Here is a 16,563-nt window from a genome sequence, read left to right on the forward strand (position 1 = left end):
TAATCCGGTTCCCAGTAGGTCAGCTAATTAAGTGAGAATGCAGTTCAAAGCTAACAGCATGGTGCTCCTGTTAGCAAGGTAAGCACTGTGATGCCACACACCACAGGGTGCCTGCAGGTATCTGCAAGTTAACATTTAAGACTTTCTAAGACATGTTAATGTCACCTGCTGATGAAGTGTAAAGGTTGTGCTATTTTTATAAAGTTTTTTGTTTATTATAAAGTTTTTTGTTAAAGGCGTACAGAAATGGTGACATTGTGAAAATAGCCCATCCACATTGTGAGCTTGTATAGATCTGCTTGTTTCAACTGTTTAGAAAAAATAATCGTTCAAATATGAAATATCATTTTGCGGGATCACTGGCTGAAAAGGTTGAGAACCACTAGGTCTTAGCAATCCCACCATGTCCACCTATCAACTCCATCCAGGAGGAGGTCTGCCTCCCGCGGGCTCCCATAGCAGGGGGCCTCAATTAAAAAAAAAAACCCTCTGATGTCTGCTAACCGACAGGGAGCTCCATCACGTCCACACACCCCTCTCTCCACAACAACCAGACTGGCATTAAGATGTCGGAGGCAGAGTGGACTATTGATTTCTTTCGGTCGGTCCATTCCTGCTGCCGCCTTTTAGAAGTGCAGGCAAACTTTGGACGGTGGAGTAATCAGTTTAAAAAGTCTTGTTCTCTACATTTTTAATTAGCCTTTAAAACAAGAGGTGACTGTGAGATGTGGACAGCAGGGTGGTAGTAGCAGGGAATGGCTAGTGACAGCTATCAGCGCCACGGAGCAGGCTATCTGGCTGTGCTGATTGAGTCGCAGCTGTGAGGGGAGGGGCTGAGAGCAGGCTCAGCACACCAAATCGCTGGGAAGAGACTTAGGGGGGCAACAGTTAATGAAACGAATTGATTTAATTGGTTCTCAACCCTTTTCATATCAAGTTCCATTATTTATTCGGTATTTGAGCCACGGACCACCATTTGATGAGATTTTGATTTTTGTTATCGTTGGATACGATTTTGTGTTGCTTTATTGATGTTGGTACCATAGGAGAGATAACAGGCAAATGTTGGTCACAATAACAATTCAAAAAGGGGGCACGGTGGTGTAGTTGGTAGCGCTGTCGCCTCACAGCTAGAAGGTCCTGGGTTCGATTCCCGCCGCGGACGCTGTGGGCACTGGGGGCGTGTCCTCTCCTCCGCGTCATCAGTGCCCATACCCTAGGTGGTAGTGATGCGCGGGTCGGGTTTTTTCATGACCCGCCCCGCCCCGCCCCGCGACGGAACCCAACCCGCCTCAACCCGCCCCGCGAACCCATATATAAATCTATGGATTAACCCGCCCCGCGACCCGCGATTTTTTTTTTATTCTGTAAAATCATGGTTAGAAAATAATCCCCAAGTGTATTCAAACTGTTTTATTGTTCTTATTCTTATTCTTATTAGGAATAAAGACAAAACAAGAGCATGTGATTTTATTTATTTTTTTGCGTGTGAGAGCGGCTGACCCGCTCACCCGCAGCCCGCATAAAATTCTCCGAAATTCTGACTTGACCCACCCGCGCCGCGGGTTGACCCGCGGGTCCCGCGGGTTATGGGTCAACCCGCGCATCACTACTAGGTGGGTTTGGCGCAAAGGCCTTTCTGTGTGGAGTTTGCATGTTCTCCCCGTGTCCCCTAGGGTAGGTACCCTCACAAAAAAACATGCGGCAATCCTGGTCTCTATACTGCCTCCCGCTGGTCAGCTGGGGTGCCTGATGGAGGGGAAAGGAACTGGTTGGAATAACGTGTTCCTTCCACGCGTTACGTCCAACTGGGGAAACTCCCCTCTGTGAGGTGATAAGTAGCGGCTTGCTAGCTCCTCATGCATTGAAGGAGGCATGTGCTCAGTTCTGGGCTCTCCCTAGGCTGGCTGAGGGAGAGTAGCACCCAGGATTACATAGACAATTGGCACTGGGTGAAAAAATGGGTTACGTGGGATAAAAAAGTAAAAAAAATATTCTTTAATTAAGTCATGTGGATGTTTAACAATAATTTAACTCTTTAGAGCGTAAAATGAAACCTCATTTTACACTCTCAAGAGTTAAAGATCTATAAGGGTCCATTTGGTTACCAACTCTCCATCATTTAGCTGGGACCCCCTCAAGGACCACTACTGGTGTTCCCCGGACCACTGGTTGAGAAACACTGATTTAATGGATTATATATATATTATTTTTATTGATAATCGGTAGTTTAACAAAATAATCAATTAATAGCGTTCAAATTTGCTTTGGTTTTCGGTCTCTCTCTCTCTCACTCTCTCACTTTGTCTGACTTGGACACTGACAGGAAACACTACCCTTCTCTTTGCCTGGCCTACTTGATGTTAACTAGTTGTACAAACTCTTGTTTTATTGTTGTATTGTTTTATTGGATCTTGTTTAGTCGATACACCTATTTGTTTGTAGCTCATGCTCATTTGATTTTGCTATTTTGTCTCATCTGTTTAAGAAAGTAGGTAGCTGATATAATGCACTTTTACATTAGCGCTAGGTATACTCTTGGTTGCTTGTTTTCGCAGAAAATGCACTTAGGACTTTTGGTGATTAGGAGTTTCGTTCCATACCCCATGTTGAATGCACTTATTGTAAGTCGCTTTGGATAAAAGCGTCTGCTAAATGACTGTAATGTAATGTAATGTAATGTAATGTAATGACTTTCCATCTGTCTCCACATGTCTCTTTCTCACTGACATTCTTCCTCCCATGTGTGGGCCTGTCTACATCCGTCTCACACTGTGTCTCTGCTGTCTGTCTGTGTGTTTTTCAGGTCAGAACATGGCGTTCCCCCCTGTTGCATTGTGGGTAACGGTGGGTCTGGCGGTGTGTCTGCTGGCTCTGCTCATTGCCCTGGCTGCTGTCTGCCGCCGGAAGATCAAGGAGAGCTGCGAGGAGGCCAGGAGAGAAGGTTGCTATAAAAACTAAATATATCGTATAGCAGGGGTCTTCAAAAGGGGGTCCGGGACCCCCAGGGGGTCATCAGAGTTACTACAGGGGGGCCGCCAAATCTTTGTGTGATAGGATTTTTTCAACCCTAGCATCCCTTTTCTAAGGGGAACGTTAGCCGAAAATAGCAGCTCTACAAGCTCACAACGCCTTGCGCGTTGGTCCCTGGACCCCACTTTGAGAACCGCTGTTATAAAGGATTGTAAAATCAGGTCCTGTGAGCTCAGACGCTGTATAAACAGTCCAAGGCTAGATGAAAAAAGGTGTTTTTGTGCCTTCATTAAGTACAGACTAGTGTTGGACTACACGAGCCCGTCAAAACAAAGCCTAATGATAGGATATTTCTTGTTCTTTCCGTTTTTTTTTTGTTGGTTGTTTGTTTTGGTCTGTGTCGGCGTATATTGCTCTTACACAGTTCAAGGGCTTGTTGAATAATGGATGCTAAGCACTCACGGTCCCGGGCCAGACCCCTCTCTCAACCTTTCCCAGGGTCCACCTCGTTAAAATTCACTATGGCTCCCTCCTTCCTAAAGTCTGCACTGACACGGGCCTGCTAGAGGAGATGCTTGAATGCAATGTGGTGCCCAGACCATGTGGGAGGCACCATAACACAGAGAAAGAGAGAGAGAGAGAGAGAGAGAGAATACTGTAGAAGGTCTGTGATGAGATGATAAGAGTGGTGGGCAGTAACAAAGTACATAGCTACTTAATTTATTTTACTACTAGTAACTGTGACTTACTTACTTTCTAGGCAGGGGGGGGGGAGACATTATGAATTAAAGGTAGGGTAAGTGATTTACTTTGGTTAAAATAAGTGTTAAATAGCTCTATATTCTGATAGTACTCATTGCTATTAGAGTGTTTGTTTGTAAAAGGAGTCTCCCATGTCTCTCCAGCTCTTTATTAAACAGAAAATGCATTTTCAGTACTCTCTCCTGATTGGCTTAAATGTTGTCACCTACCTGAAAATGTACTATATTCTGTTTAGTAAAGAGCTGGAGAGACCCCTGTGACCGAACAAACGCTCTGTAGCAATGATTACTATCAGAATATAGTACTTTAACTTTCAACAACAAAACAAAAAATATATCACTTACCCTACCTTTAACCACTTAACACATTGGTGCCAGAATTTTATAATAACAGATTACGTTCGGTGCCAGAAATCTCACCGTTGAGCTGCGCGGCGCTGTTTAAACTGTAGACTCCACGACGAGCAATCCATGTGAAACTAGATGAAGTGCTCCTCGGAGCACAGGTCTCCGCCAGGTCAGATACGTTATTGTGGCCTCCTGGTGGCGCTATAATAGGCCAATGTGAAAAGGGTGCCATTTATTCTTAGGTCGTTCACGGCAATCGGACACTGCATTCATGATTTGAAGCATTTTGTTCCAAAAATGTGTTTTGCTAAATTAGACCTGCTGGTGGTGCTATAACAGGCCAATGTGAAAAGGGTCTAGTGGGAATGTGCGTGTGAAATTTCACGGAAATCGCACGCTGCGTTCATGGTTTGAGGCAGTTTGTTCAAAACGGACCAATCCTGCAAACTTTGGATGGCAACCTTAACCAATAAGGATGGAATATGGGAAATCGGACAGATCAGGGTTGATCACATGACTATAGAGATACTGTGTACCGATTTGCATGACGTTTGGTTAAAAACTGTAGGAATAATGTGAAAAAAATGGGTTTTGCACAAATCGGCCTCCTGGTGGCGCTATAACAGGCCCATGTGAAAAATTTGAGGCAGAGGTTCTGAATTGGCATCCAGGGAGTGTGTGTGCACAGTTTCGCAGCGACCGGGCCAACGGTGCCGGAGATTTGGTGGTAACACACGGACGGACACACGGACACACGGCCGGACACACAGACGGACACACGGACGGAGGGTAAAACATACTCTCTCGCCATGCCTTACGGCCTGGCGGAGACAAAAAGCATGCGTGCATTTTGCACGATGGTCCTGGCTACCGCCTGGAACGATAACATCTTTCACACAGGTCACAATGGCGCAGCGATCGCGCATACAAAATGAGTCGTTTTCCCCAACGTAAAAGGTTTCGGAGTTATAGAGGTTTTAGAGATGGAACGGAAGCGGATGGGGAGCCATGTTTTTGGCACGGTGATCTATAAGGCCCTTCCTTCTCAGAATCACCGTGGGTGATTCCAGAGCTGCTCCAGCCCCTCCCGTGTGGAAAAAAACGAAAAAAACAAAAATAACTAGAAAAAGTGCTCCTCGGAGCACAGGTCTCCGCCAGGTCGGGTAGGCTATTGTGGCCTCCTGGTGGCGCTGCAATAGGCCAATGTGAAAAGGGTGCCATTTATTCTTAGGTCGTTCACGGCAATCGGACACTGCATTCATGATTTGAAGCATTTTGTTCCAAAAATGTGTTTTGCTAAATTAGACCTGCTGGTGGCGCTATAACAGGCCAATGTGAAAAGGGTGGCATTTCTTCCTCGGCCTAGTGGGAATGTGCGTGTGAAATTTCACGGAAATCGCACGCTGCGTTCATGGTTTGAGGCAGTTTGTTCAAAACGGACCAATCCTGAAAACTTTGGATGGCAACCTTAACCAATAAGGATGGAATATGGGAAATCGGACAGATCAGGGTTGATCACATGACTATAGAGATACTGTGTACCGATTTGCATGACGTTTGGTTAAAAACTGTAGGAATAATGTGAAAAAATGGGTTTTGCACAAATCGGCCTCCTGGTGGCGCTATAACAGGCCCATGTGAAAAATTTGAGGCAGAGGTTCTGAATTGGCATCCAGGGAGTGTGTGTGCAAAGTTTCGCAGCGACCGGGCCAACGGTGCCGGAGATTAGCTGGTAACACACGGACGGACACACGGACGGACGGACGGACACACGGACGGAGGGTAAAACATACTCTCTCGCCATGCCTTACGGCCTGGCGGAGACAATTAAAACACGGTTCAGACCGTGTTCGGCACCGAAGCGCTACTCTGTGAAAACACGGTTCAGACCGCGTTTGGCACCCGATGTGTTAAGCCCAGAGCAATGGTCACCGAGTTATGGCCATTTGTGAACTGTTATGTGTGCAATTTAGTTTTTTTTTTTAGTGACTATTCTCATGGCAGACCCCTGAACAGTGTCCGTGCCAAGTTTGGTGCGGTTTGGATGATGTCACTGGAAGGCATGTTTCTAAACTGTCCACAGCCCTCCTCTGAGACACAGGCAGAGTAGAAAAAGATGGTACCACATTATCATCAGCATTAGTGAGGACCAATTATATGAAGATACGTAGATTGAGAATGGGTGAAGTTGTCCTTTAAGTATTTTTAAAAGTACTGGGGTTCTTGGGTCAAAATATAGTCCACCAGTGGACGTTAACAGCTCAAGGACCTTTCAATATTCACACAGCCTTTTTCCCAGTCAATGTATATAGTGAGCCTGTGTGATTGGGGGATGTGTAGGAGAAGGAACTTCATTACTGTGGTCCAATAATTAGCATGGCGGAGTAGCCGAGGATTTCAGCCGAAAGCACAAAGCATGCAGGCACAATTTCTTTAATCAATTTAGACCGGGGACGCAACTGTGTGTAATTTTTAGATTTCTTTGGCTATTCAAAAATAGCAGATATAAAAGCTCATAGCTCGGCACCGAGTGCGGCGCTATGAGCTTGTAGATCTGCTATTCTGAACATTTTTGCAAATCTTTGAATATATATTTTTTAAAGCGAACAATCTTTAGAAAACACGTATGTTGCTAGAGTGGTTCCCATCTCAAAATATGTTGTTCCAGGGACCCCCAGAAGCAAAGATTTGAGTTAAAAATGCTTAAAAATATATATATTCAATGATTTGCACCAATTGTCACGATTTAAAAAGATCTGCAAGCTCATAGCGCGGCACCGTATATCTGCTATTTTTGAAAAGCCAAAGTACAAAATAATGGTTAAAGTGGTTACACAGATGCGTTCCCGGTTTTAATGGGTTAAAAAAATAAATAGAGATGGATAGTGCAGAGGCACAAGCTCCGCTGTAATGAGATCTGCTCAGAGTGGAAGACACATTTAAATAAAGGTCAGCCAGTGTCTGCACTGGGGCCCTGGGGTTTAAAAATAAATATGGATGGGACACAGACTTGGAGGAAAGAGTAAATAGTTCTGCAGAACAGAAGAAATCAAATGAAACGGAGGAGAGAGAAATAGACTGCGAGCTGATCCCTCCCACGGACAAAAGGTCTCTGGGAGGGCCTTTGTCTTGGTGAGACATGGTGAAGGAGCCTGTAATCTCGCTGCCTGTAAGCCCCCCCCTCTGCACCGCCCAGGTGGGATTGACTTGTTAGGTTGTCTACCCGGCAACCGCATTGAAATGTTGAGACTCATTCTTTCTGCTCTCTTTCCAGTGGCTCACGTACTGTTACTTGAGTACAATATTGAGGTGCTATTTACTTTACTTGAGTATGTCAATTTCGTTTTATTTTATATACTTTATTTTTTCACGTGGACACCACAGTGATGTACTCTTGTCGACTTACTGAGTCGACAAGAGTATGTCCATTTTTCAATAGTTTATATTTCCACTCCACTACAGCCAGGCCGTGTGTAATGCATGGGCGCCACGCTAGGGCAGTGGTTCTTAAAGTGGGGTCCGAGTTCATATAAACTGTATCGGCCAGCAGTTATTACTGTATATCACAACATATAGATATACATTCCATGGAGGACAATACACAAGGTAACAAGGCCCCGGAAAGTCTTGATCCGGCCCTGACTGAAGCACATACAGTATAAACTCAGAGGCAAATACCAGGGGGTCCCCTGCAAAATTTGTTAAGGAAACAATCACAATCGTCACAATCATTTTAACCACTTTAACCATATTTTATACGAGTGTCCCACTATGAGCTTGTAGATAGATTTTTTTGGGGGGAAAATCTTGAAAATATGTGCAAATCTTTGAATATATATATCTATTTTCAAAACAGTATTAAGTCAAATCTTTGCTTCTGGAGGTCCCCTGGTACAAAAACTATTTTTGAGATGGGGGGTGCGCGGCCAAATACATATGATTTGGAGTTTGGCCTCCTTGGCATGAAAAAAGTTTGAGAACCACTGACTTATAAGTAGCAATACGTTTCCCCCTCACTGGTCTACGGGCAACCTTATTCTTTCTGCTGTCTTCTTCAGTGTCTCTCACCCACTCGTCCTTGTGGCAGATCCCAGTGTGTGGAATGTGATGACTTATTCACGTTCTCATCGCAGACGCTCTGCTCTCTCCATGTAATGATACCCTACGCATACAGATGTGTAGCTGGGCTTAAACCATTCAATCCGGGAACGCATTTGTGGCATTTTAAGATTGTTTTGGCTATTAAAAATTAGCAGATATACAAGCTCGTAGATCTGAAATGTTTTGAAAAATCGTGGAAAATGTGTGCACATCTTTGAATATATATATATTTTTCAAAGTGAACATTTGTAACTAAAATCTTTGCTTCTGGGGGTCCCTGGAACAAAACATTTTGAGATAGGGGGTCCGTGGCCAAATACATATCATTTTGGGTGGTCCTTGACATGGAAAAGGTTTTGAGCACCACTGATATATAGCAACATAGGTTTTTAGGATTTAGAAGACATTTGTAGAATCCCCAGAAGCAAAGATTTAAGTTACAAATGTTCACTTAAAAAAATACATACATTCAATGATTTGCACACATTTTCACGATTTTCCAAAAAAATAGCAGAACTACAAGCTCATAGTGCCGCGCTATGAGCTTGTAGATCTTCTATTTGTTTGAATAGCCAAAGAAATCTTAAAATGACACAGATGCGTTCTCGGATTGAATGGGTTAAAAATAGGAGTTCTATAGTGATACACCCGGAGCTGCGGTTGCCATGGAGGTTATGCAGAAAGCAGGGGAAAGTGCAACCTAATTGTAGGGTTGTCTTATCTTTTAATGGTGTTCCATGGCTATATGGCCAGATTGAAGTTGACGCTCTGTTGGCGTAGGACTCTGGGTAGTGAGGGTATACTGCATAGGATGGGGTCAGGCACAAGTGGAGAAGCAGAAGTAAAGTCATTTTTCTTCGGCTGTCATAACGCATGTGGAGCGCTGCGGTGTGGATGCTAACACAGACCGAAGCTCAGTAGGATCAGTTGGCGGAAGAAGAAGTGCTGAGGGTTTTCTTTTTTTAAAACTTAGCCTATTCAAACCAGGAACGCATCTGTGTAACCACTTTATCCATATTTTATACTTTGGGCTATTCAAAAATAGCAGATATACAAGCTCATAGCGTGGCACCGAGTGCCTATGCTATGCGCTTGTAGATGTGCTATTTTTGAAAAATCTTGAACATTTGTGCAAATCTTTGAATATATATATATATGTACAGTATATATTCCCTTTTTTTTCTTTCTCCATTTACCAAGTAAATGCAAGTTTCCAGTTGAATCTTCAAATGCATCAGAATCAGGTTTATTGTCACATCACAGGGTTTACAAGGTAAAAAAGTGGGTGAAATTCGTTTTCGTACATCGTTCCATAGAAAGAAGAGGGGGAGGAAGAAGAGGGGGGGGGGGGGGGCAAGTGGGAAGGGAGATCAAACAAGAGAACAACAAAAAGGCCAAACAAGTTATCTACATATGTACACGATCACACGACCACATACTTTACACGCGATAACTTTTACTCACACACAACACATACAGTACAACAACCACTTAATACTCAGACACACACAAAACACATAAAGGTGTGGGACGAGGTTTGTCACTGCTGTTCCTGAAAGCAGGAAGCCATATGAAACATACATACATCAAGTACAAAATGCAGACAACAGGGATACAAAAACAAACAGTTTCCATGAATACGCCTTAAACGCCAGACAGACGCTAGACATTAGCAGCACCATCAGACCAATGTTCAGGAATGGGTGATGTGGTACAGCAGCTCATTGAGCAACGTTTAACTGTAGGATGTTTTGCTCTTATAAATTCATTATGCAATGTGTTTACTTCATTACCAAACCTCAAAGCATTACAAAGCCAATAGAGATGTACATAAAACTAACCTCCCCCCTCAGTGACTGCACACATTCCAATAGACTGGATAATATACTGCAGGTGCCTATGATATTGACCATATTCACAAGGCGGAAATATTGCTCTTACTGTATGTCATACCCGGGTGTGATGAAAGAGCCAATTGGTCATCATGTAGCCTCCATCCTCCAGGCTTTTATTTTCCTTCACGTTTTGCTCAAAACTAAGAGCCTCGACCAAGCTGTTCACATTCCTGGCATAGGAAGTGGGAGTCAACCTTTCATTTCCCCAACCAAACAGAGTGCAGTGGGCGTCGCTCCAAATGTTGTGACGTCAGGGCTCAGGGCTGCACATTGGGGGAGGAGGAGAGGCATGTGGCGGGGCGGGCGCACAGATCGGTGAACCAATGGGAGCCCACGGATGTTATCTCCGGAGATTTTGAATTCGCCCCTCTAGACCAGATATCAGACGCGCTGGGGCAGGCTAGTCATCATGTGAATATGGTCAGTTGTGTCACTGTCGAAAAACAAAGGAGCGTGATGTTAGTTGGTTAACATATCTTGATGTTGTGAGTCCACTGAACGCAGATCCTTGTCATTTTCTTCATCCTGCCCCGTCTCATTTGGATCTGCGGTTGGTTCCTCTGTGGAGGGCTCAAAAGATGGTGCCCCAGCGTTTGGGGGGTACACGGGACTTGGCATCTCCCAGGTTGAAGATTCGGGAGAGTGTGCTTTGGTCTCTGCGACGTCCGAGGGGCGACTTCTTGGTACTCTCAGCACGTGGTGAGGTCCTGGACTTAGGAGAGGGCTGAGGAGAGGAAACAACGCTCCTGAAGAACTCCACAACAGCATTTTTTTCGGCAGGCTTGCGACGGGCAGCAGAGCCTGTTTGGGGTGAGGCGGCAAGACCCCGGAACGATCCCTTGCTTCTTTTCTTTGTGTCCCCTCCAGACAAGATCTTACTAATCTGATCCATGAGGCCGGGGGCCGGGCTCTTCTTTTTCCTGCCTTGTCCTGAGGTGCATGTGGACATGCTAGCGGTTGGTTTGGTTTGGTTGGGTGGGGTTGGCGCTCTGTATCTACCACACACTGTCGTAAGTAGTTCGCTGCAGATCTGAGGCAAAGGGGGCTGTCTTTAAAGGTGTCGACCGCTGAGCATCATGGGAGATGAGGTGGGTCAGGGTGGGGAGCGAGGGTTAGGCGGTGGCAGTGGCATCCGTGGGTTTTGGCCCGGGTCCAGGCATTTTTTTTTGGACCTTCAGTGCCTGTGGAGTCAGTCACTGCCGCCCTCGATATGGGCCAGCCATTGTTCCTCTCTCCCCGTCTGCCTCGCCCAGGGCCAGAGGGACAACAAGGGTTGTCTATGAGCCTGAACGAGGACCCTAATGCAAAGCAGTGAACAGTACTGTGAGCCTATTGTTAAAATGGCTCCCGTACGTCTTCTTGATTTATTGAACATACAGGCACCCAAATTAACATATACAGTGGACTGACGGAACGGGAACTCTCATTGTGTGGAAGGCCTCAATGGCTATGGACATACAGTAGTCAGCCCAGCAGCTTTTTGTGGTTTTAAAAAGTAATAATAACAAAAAATAAGAAATTGAAAACTAATAATCAACTTTTTTTCTTTTTTTAGATGTATTAATTTCTCATACTATTTAAATCTCCAGTTTCATGGTGCAGCATATTTCAAGTGAACTACAAAGATATTGGTGTGATAAACTGCACTGCAAGTTCACCATGAATGACGCTTTGGTTAAACTCTAAGAGTGACAGTGAGGAAAATCTTGCACAATGCTCTTGCAGCCTAACATTGTTTCTTTTTAGTTTTTGTACTTCTTTTATTGCCATTCATATTCATTGACAGGCAATTTATATCATATATCATATTGTAGAAAATTTTATGATTTTTTAAAATTGTACACTAAAGAAAAAGACATAATGTAGAATCCCCAGAAGCAAAGATTTTAGTTACACATGTTTGTTTTAAAAAATATATACATTCAAAGATATGCACAAATTGTCACGATTTAAAAAGAATAACAGATATACAAGCTCATACCGCGGCACTCGGTGCCGCGGTATGAGCTTGTAGATCTGCTATTTTTGAATAGCCAAAGAAATCTAAAAATGACACAGATTCTTTCCCGGTCTAAATGTTTTAACCCATGATTCTACAAACGCCTTCTAAATCTGTGGTTCTCAAACTTTTTCACGCCAAGGACCCCCAGAATTATATGTATTTGGCCGCGGACCCCCATCAGAAAATGTTTTGAATATACAACGCTAAAATCTAAAGTGACACAGTTTTGCTTTCCCAGTTTTAATGGGTTACCGGTACTGTATATAGTAAGTAAAAGTGGGAATACCAATTTAGAAATACTCTGTTACAAAGTAAAAAAGTCCTGTATTCAAGAATTTTACTTGAGTAAAAAGTACAAAAGGTAAGTTCCAAAAGTAAAACTACTCATTATGCAGAATGACCCCATTTTGCAAGTTTTAAACATGTGCGTAATAGTACAGTACTTAGAGTAAAAGTACTTGCACCAGATTGGCAGTGAGTAAGTCATTTCTCTTGGCTGTCATAACGCATGTGGAGCAGTGGAACATGTATGCTAACAGAGACTGAGGCAGATTGCGGTTATAAGTGGAAGACGGATATTGTCGCTGTCAGGCAGAAACCTTGGATCTCCATATTTCAGTCTTTTTTTTTTTTTTTACCCATTACCCATTCCCCCATTTTCAACCTATCTTCATATAATTGGTCCTCACCAATGCTCATTATAATATGGCACCATTTCTGTCTACTCACTCTGTATCTCAGAGGAGGGCTGTGGACAGTTCAGAAACCTGCCTACCAGTGACATCATTTATTGGGAATCCAAGCTAACAGAAACTACAGGCTTTCTATTCCTGGAAAGTTAGCATGCTATAATGGGAGCTATTGTTCTCGCGTTAATGAAAATCTTAATACATTATTTTTAAATATTGTTTAAAAAAATAAATACAAACTGTCTAATGATGATGTCACTGGTAGGCAGGTTTCTGAAGTATACACACTACACAGCCCTCCTATGAGACACAGACCGAGTAGAAGAAAATGGTACCGTTTTATCATCAGCATTAGTGAGGACCAATTATTATGAAATAGGTTGAAAATGGGTGAAGTCGTCATTTGCCCTATTTTTTGTCATAATGACAGTGTTGTGCAAAAGTAGCCGATCTACAAGCTTGTATAAATAAATATTACAAATATTTGAAACATTTTGCCATATTTGCCACCAAGGCCACTGACCTGTCCACTGACCTGTCCACTGACCTATCCAGGCCCACTGTACAAAATAAGCTCATTTGACATTTAAATGAGCGTGTGATTCAATCAGGACGCCTCTGCCCTTGGAGACGTCCTGTGTAGGTGACATGGGACGTACTGTACTGTTGTCTCCAGTGTGTGATGAATGTGTAAGTCACGTGGGAGGATTTAGATCATAACAGTCTGTTGGCTTCATCATAATGGTGGTTGTGCCTTCGTGCCATTATGGGCCCAGTGGTGGAAAGTATAACTAAGTACATTTACTCAAGTATTTTCGAATCAATTTGTGATCCAAGTGACACCAGTGGTGGAAAAAGTACTCACATGTTTTACTTAAGTAAAGGTATCAATACTGCAATGTAGAAATACTCTGTTACAAGTAAAAGTCCGTAATTCAAAATGTTGTAAAAGTACTGAAGTATTGGCATCAAAATAATACTTAAAGTACCAAAAGTAAAAGTACTCGTTAGGCAGAATGTGCCGTTCCGCACGTTTTCAAATGTATAAAATGTATAAAAAACTTTTGAAAATAGCAGATCTACAAGCTCACAACGCGTTGAGTGACACCCAAATACATGAAAGAGAATCAGTCACAACAAGTCCCTCGCAGTCTTGCGTGAGCAAACGGACCAAACGGTACCGTTTTAATCAGGAGGTATATAGTGTACGTTGAGTATAGGGTCTACTCTGTGGCTGTGTGGAGGATGAGCTCTATGTCTTGGTCACACGTAGCCTGAGTGCTTCAGTCAGCAGCTCTCACTCAGCTGGGCCCCACGGATACCCTCTGCTTCTGACCAGGTGTCTCTAAACCCTTCAATCCGGGGACGCATCTCTGTCATTTTTTAGATTTCTTTGGTCTATTCAAAAATAGCAGATATACTGTACAAGCTCATAGCTCATATGAGCTTGTAGATCTGCTATTTTTGAAAATGTGTGCAAATCTTTGAATATATATTTTTTAAAGCGAACAGTTGTCATTTATCAAATGTTCTCTAATGTCAAATATTTGACAAATGTCTTCTAATTAAAAAAAGCCCCCAGAAGCAGAGATTTGAGTTAAAGATGTTCGCTTGCAAAAATATATGTATTCAAAGATTTGTTAAATGTTTCAAGATGTTTCAAAAATAGCAGATCTAATCAAAAATGACGGATGCTTTCACGGTCTTAATGGGTTAATAGAGACTCTACCCCCCCCCACCCCCCCCACCCCCCTGGTCAAATCCCTTGAGGCTGCTTCCAGGCAGGGCATGGACTGGACTCAGCCTCTGGTATTTAACCAATTAAGACCGGGAACGCATCCGTGTCATTTTAAGATTTCTTTGGCTATTCGAAGCTATTCTACAAGCTCATAGCGCCCGCGCTATGAGCTTGTAGATCTGCTTTTTTTTTTTATCCTGAAAATTTGTGCAAATCTTTGAATATATATATTTTTTTAAGCGAACATTTGTAACTCAAAAAAATCTTTGCTTCTGGAGGGGGTCCCTGGGACAACATATTTTGAGATGGGGGTCCGCAGCCAAATACATATAATTTTGGGGGGTCCTTGACATGATAAAGTTTGAGCACCACAAAAAAACATATGTTTAAAAAAAAAAAAAAAAAGCTTTCCCAGAAGCAAAGATTTAAGTTACTCGGTGCCGTGCTATGAGCTTGTAGATCTGCTATTTTTGAATAGCCAAAGAAACGACACAGATGCGTTCCCGCGGTTTTAATGGGTTAATGCATTGACCGGCCTACTTCTGATGTGGAAGGAACAGTTGCTTACTGGACATTATTTTCATCCCTTGGGCTCATCATCTCATTTATAGACTAGTGGAGGACGATAGAGGCCTACTGCACGTTTCAGCATGAATTCATTCATGGACAGGGTTAACACGGGGCACACTGCCTCTCTCACACAGCTGCTACCAGCTGATGATACATTTACTTGAGTACTGTACTTTATTCTTTTTAAGTATCTATACTTTACTCAAGTATTTGTATTTTTGGATACTTACACTCTGCTACAGTTCAAAGAAAAAATATGGTGTTTTTGACTCTGATTTTTTTGCTATGAATACGGGCATGTCTTGGTCTATTGGTGTGTCATGGCCACACCAAGTTTGAAAACCTCTGGCCTAAACCCAAATATATAGTGTATTCAATGAATTCATTAATGAATGAATGAAACTAATGGCAGTGGTGGAAAACGTACTTAGAGTACATGTTTTACTTAAGTAAAAGTATCAATACTACAACTCGTTACAAGTAATAGTCCGGAATTCACAATTTACTTGAGTAAAAGTACAAATGTATCGTTATCACAAATGTACTTAAAGTACCAAAAGTAGAAAGTGCTCATTATGCAGAATGTCCCATTTCACAAGTTTTCAAATGTTTACAAATCTTTTGAAAATAGCCGATCTACAAGCTCACAATGCGTCGCATCGCGACGCATTGTGAGCTTGTAGATCGGCTATTTTCAAATGGCCCGAAATGTATACAATTGGGCTGAAGTGGTTAATGTATAATTTGTAATACTAATCAAAATCTACAAGTAACTAAAGTTTTTAAATAATTGTAGTGGAGTAAAAGTACAATATTTGCCTCTGAGATGTAGTGGATTAGAAGTAAAAGTACGGAGAATTGGAAATACTCTGGTAACCTCAAAACTGTACTTAAGTACAGTACTTGAGTAAATGTACCTAGTTACTACACCGCTGACTAATGGTGAGTATGAGGGACAAACCAGTGGGCTGATATCTTTCCACTCTGTGGGGTGGGGTGGTCAGACAAGGACAACAAAAAAAAAACAGCAAAAACCCCACACACACACACTGGAAATGATGTCCTGATGGCCGATCCATCACTGCTTCCAGGCGTAGTATGGGGGTATCTGTGGGTCAATATGGAGGTAGTGACTGGCATGGTGACAGTAAACAGAGCTCTGTCACCTCCATGTTGGACTGTCACACCATTCTTCAGGCCGTAGTATATAGGCTACTGGTTTGGTATCACATAGTAGTGTTTTTCAAGGTGCCCTCAAACCTTTTCATGTCAAGGACCCCCAAAATAAGCAAGCATTTGCCTCTGAGATGTAGTGGAGTAGAAGTAAAAGTACCGAAAATTGGAAATACTCCAGTAAAGTAAAAAGAATACCTCAAAATTGTCCTTAAGTACAGTACTTCAGTAAATGTGCTTAGTTACTTTTCACCACTGTATGCTTATCCCCGGCTTATGTTTACCATTTATATTCACATTATAATGTAAACAT

At 42.8% G+C, this 16,563-nt stretch overlaps 1 protein-coding gene across 1 annotated transcript in view; it reads left to right on the forward strand.

Annotated features, from left to right (window-relative positions):
- Positions 1-16,563, forward strand: part of cd276 (CD276 molecule) — a 179,020-nt gene that overhangs the window by 104,237 nt on the left and 58,220 nt on the right. Inside the window, exon 5 of the mRNA XM_084056365.1 lies at positions 2,807-2,944. Within this exon, the coding sequence (XP_083912491.1) occupies positions 2,807-2,944 (138 nt within the window). The remainder of the gene's footprint in view (positions 1-2,806; positions 2,945-16,563) is intronic.

This window comes from Gymnoscopelus microlampas, assembly GCF_963454915.1.
Source record: "Gymnoscopelus microlampas genome assembly, chromosome: 1".
NCBI classification, from domain to species: Eukaryota; Metazoa; Chordata; class Actinopteri; order Myctophiformes; family Myctophidae; genus Gymnoscopelus; species Gymnoscopelus microlampas.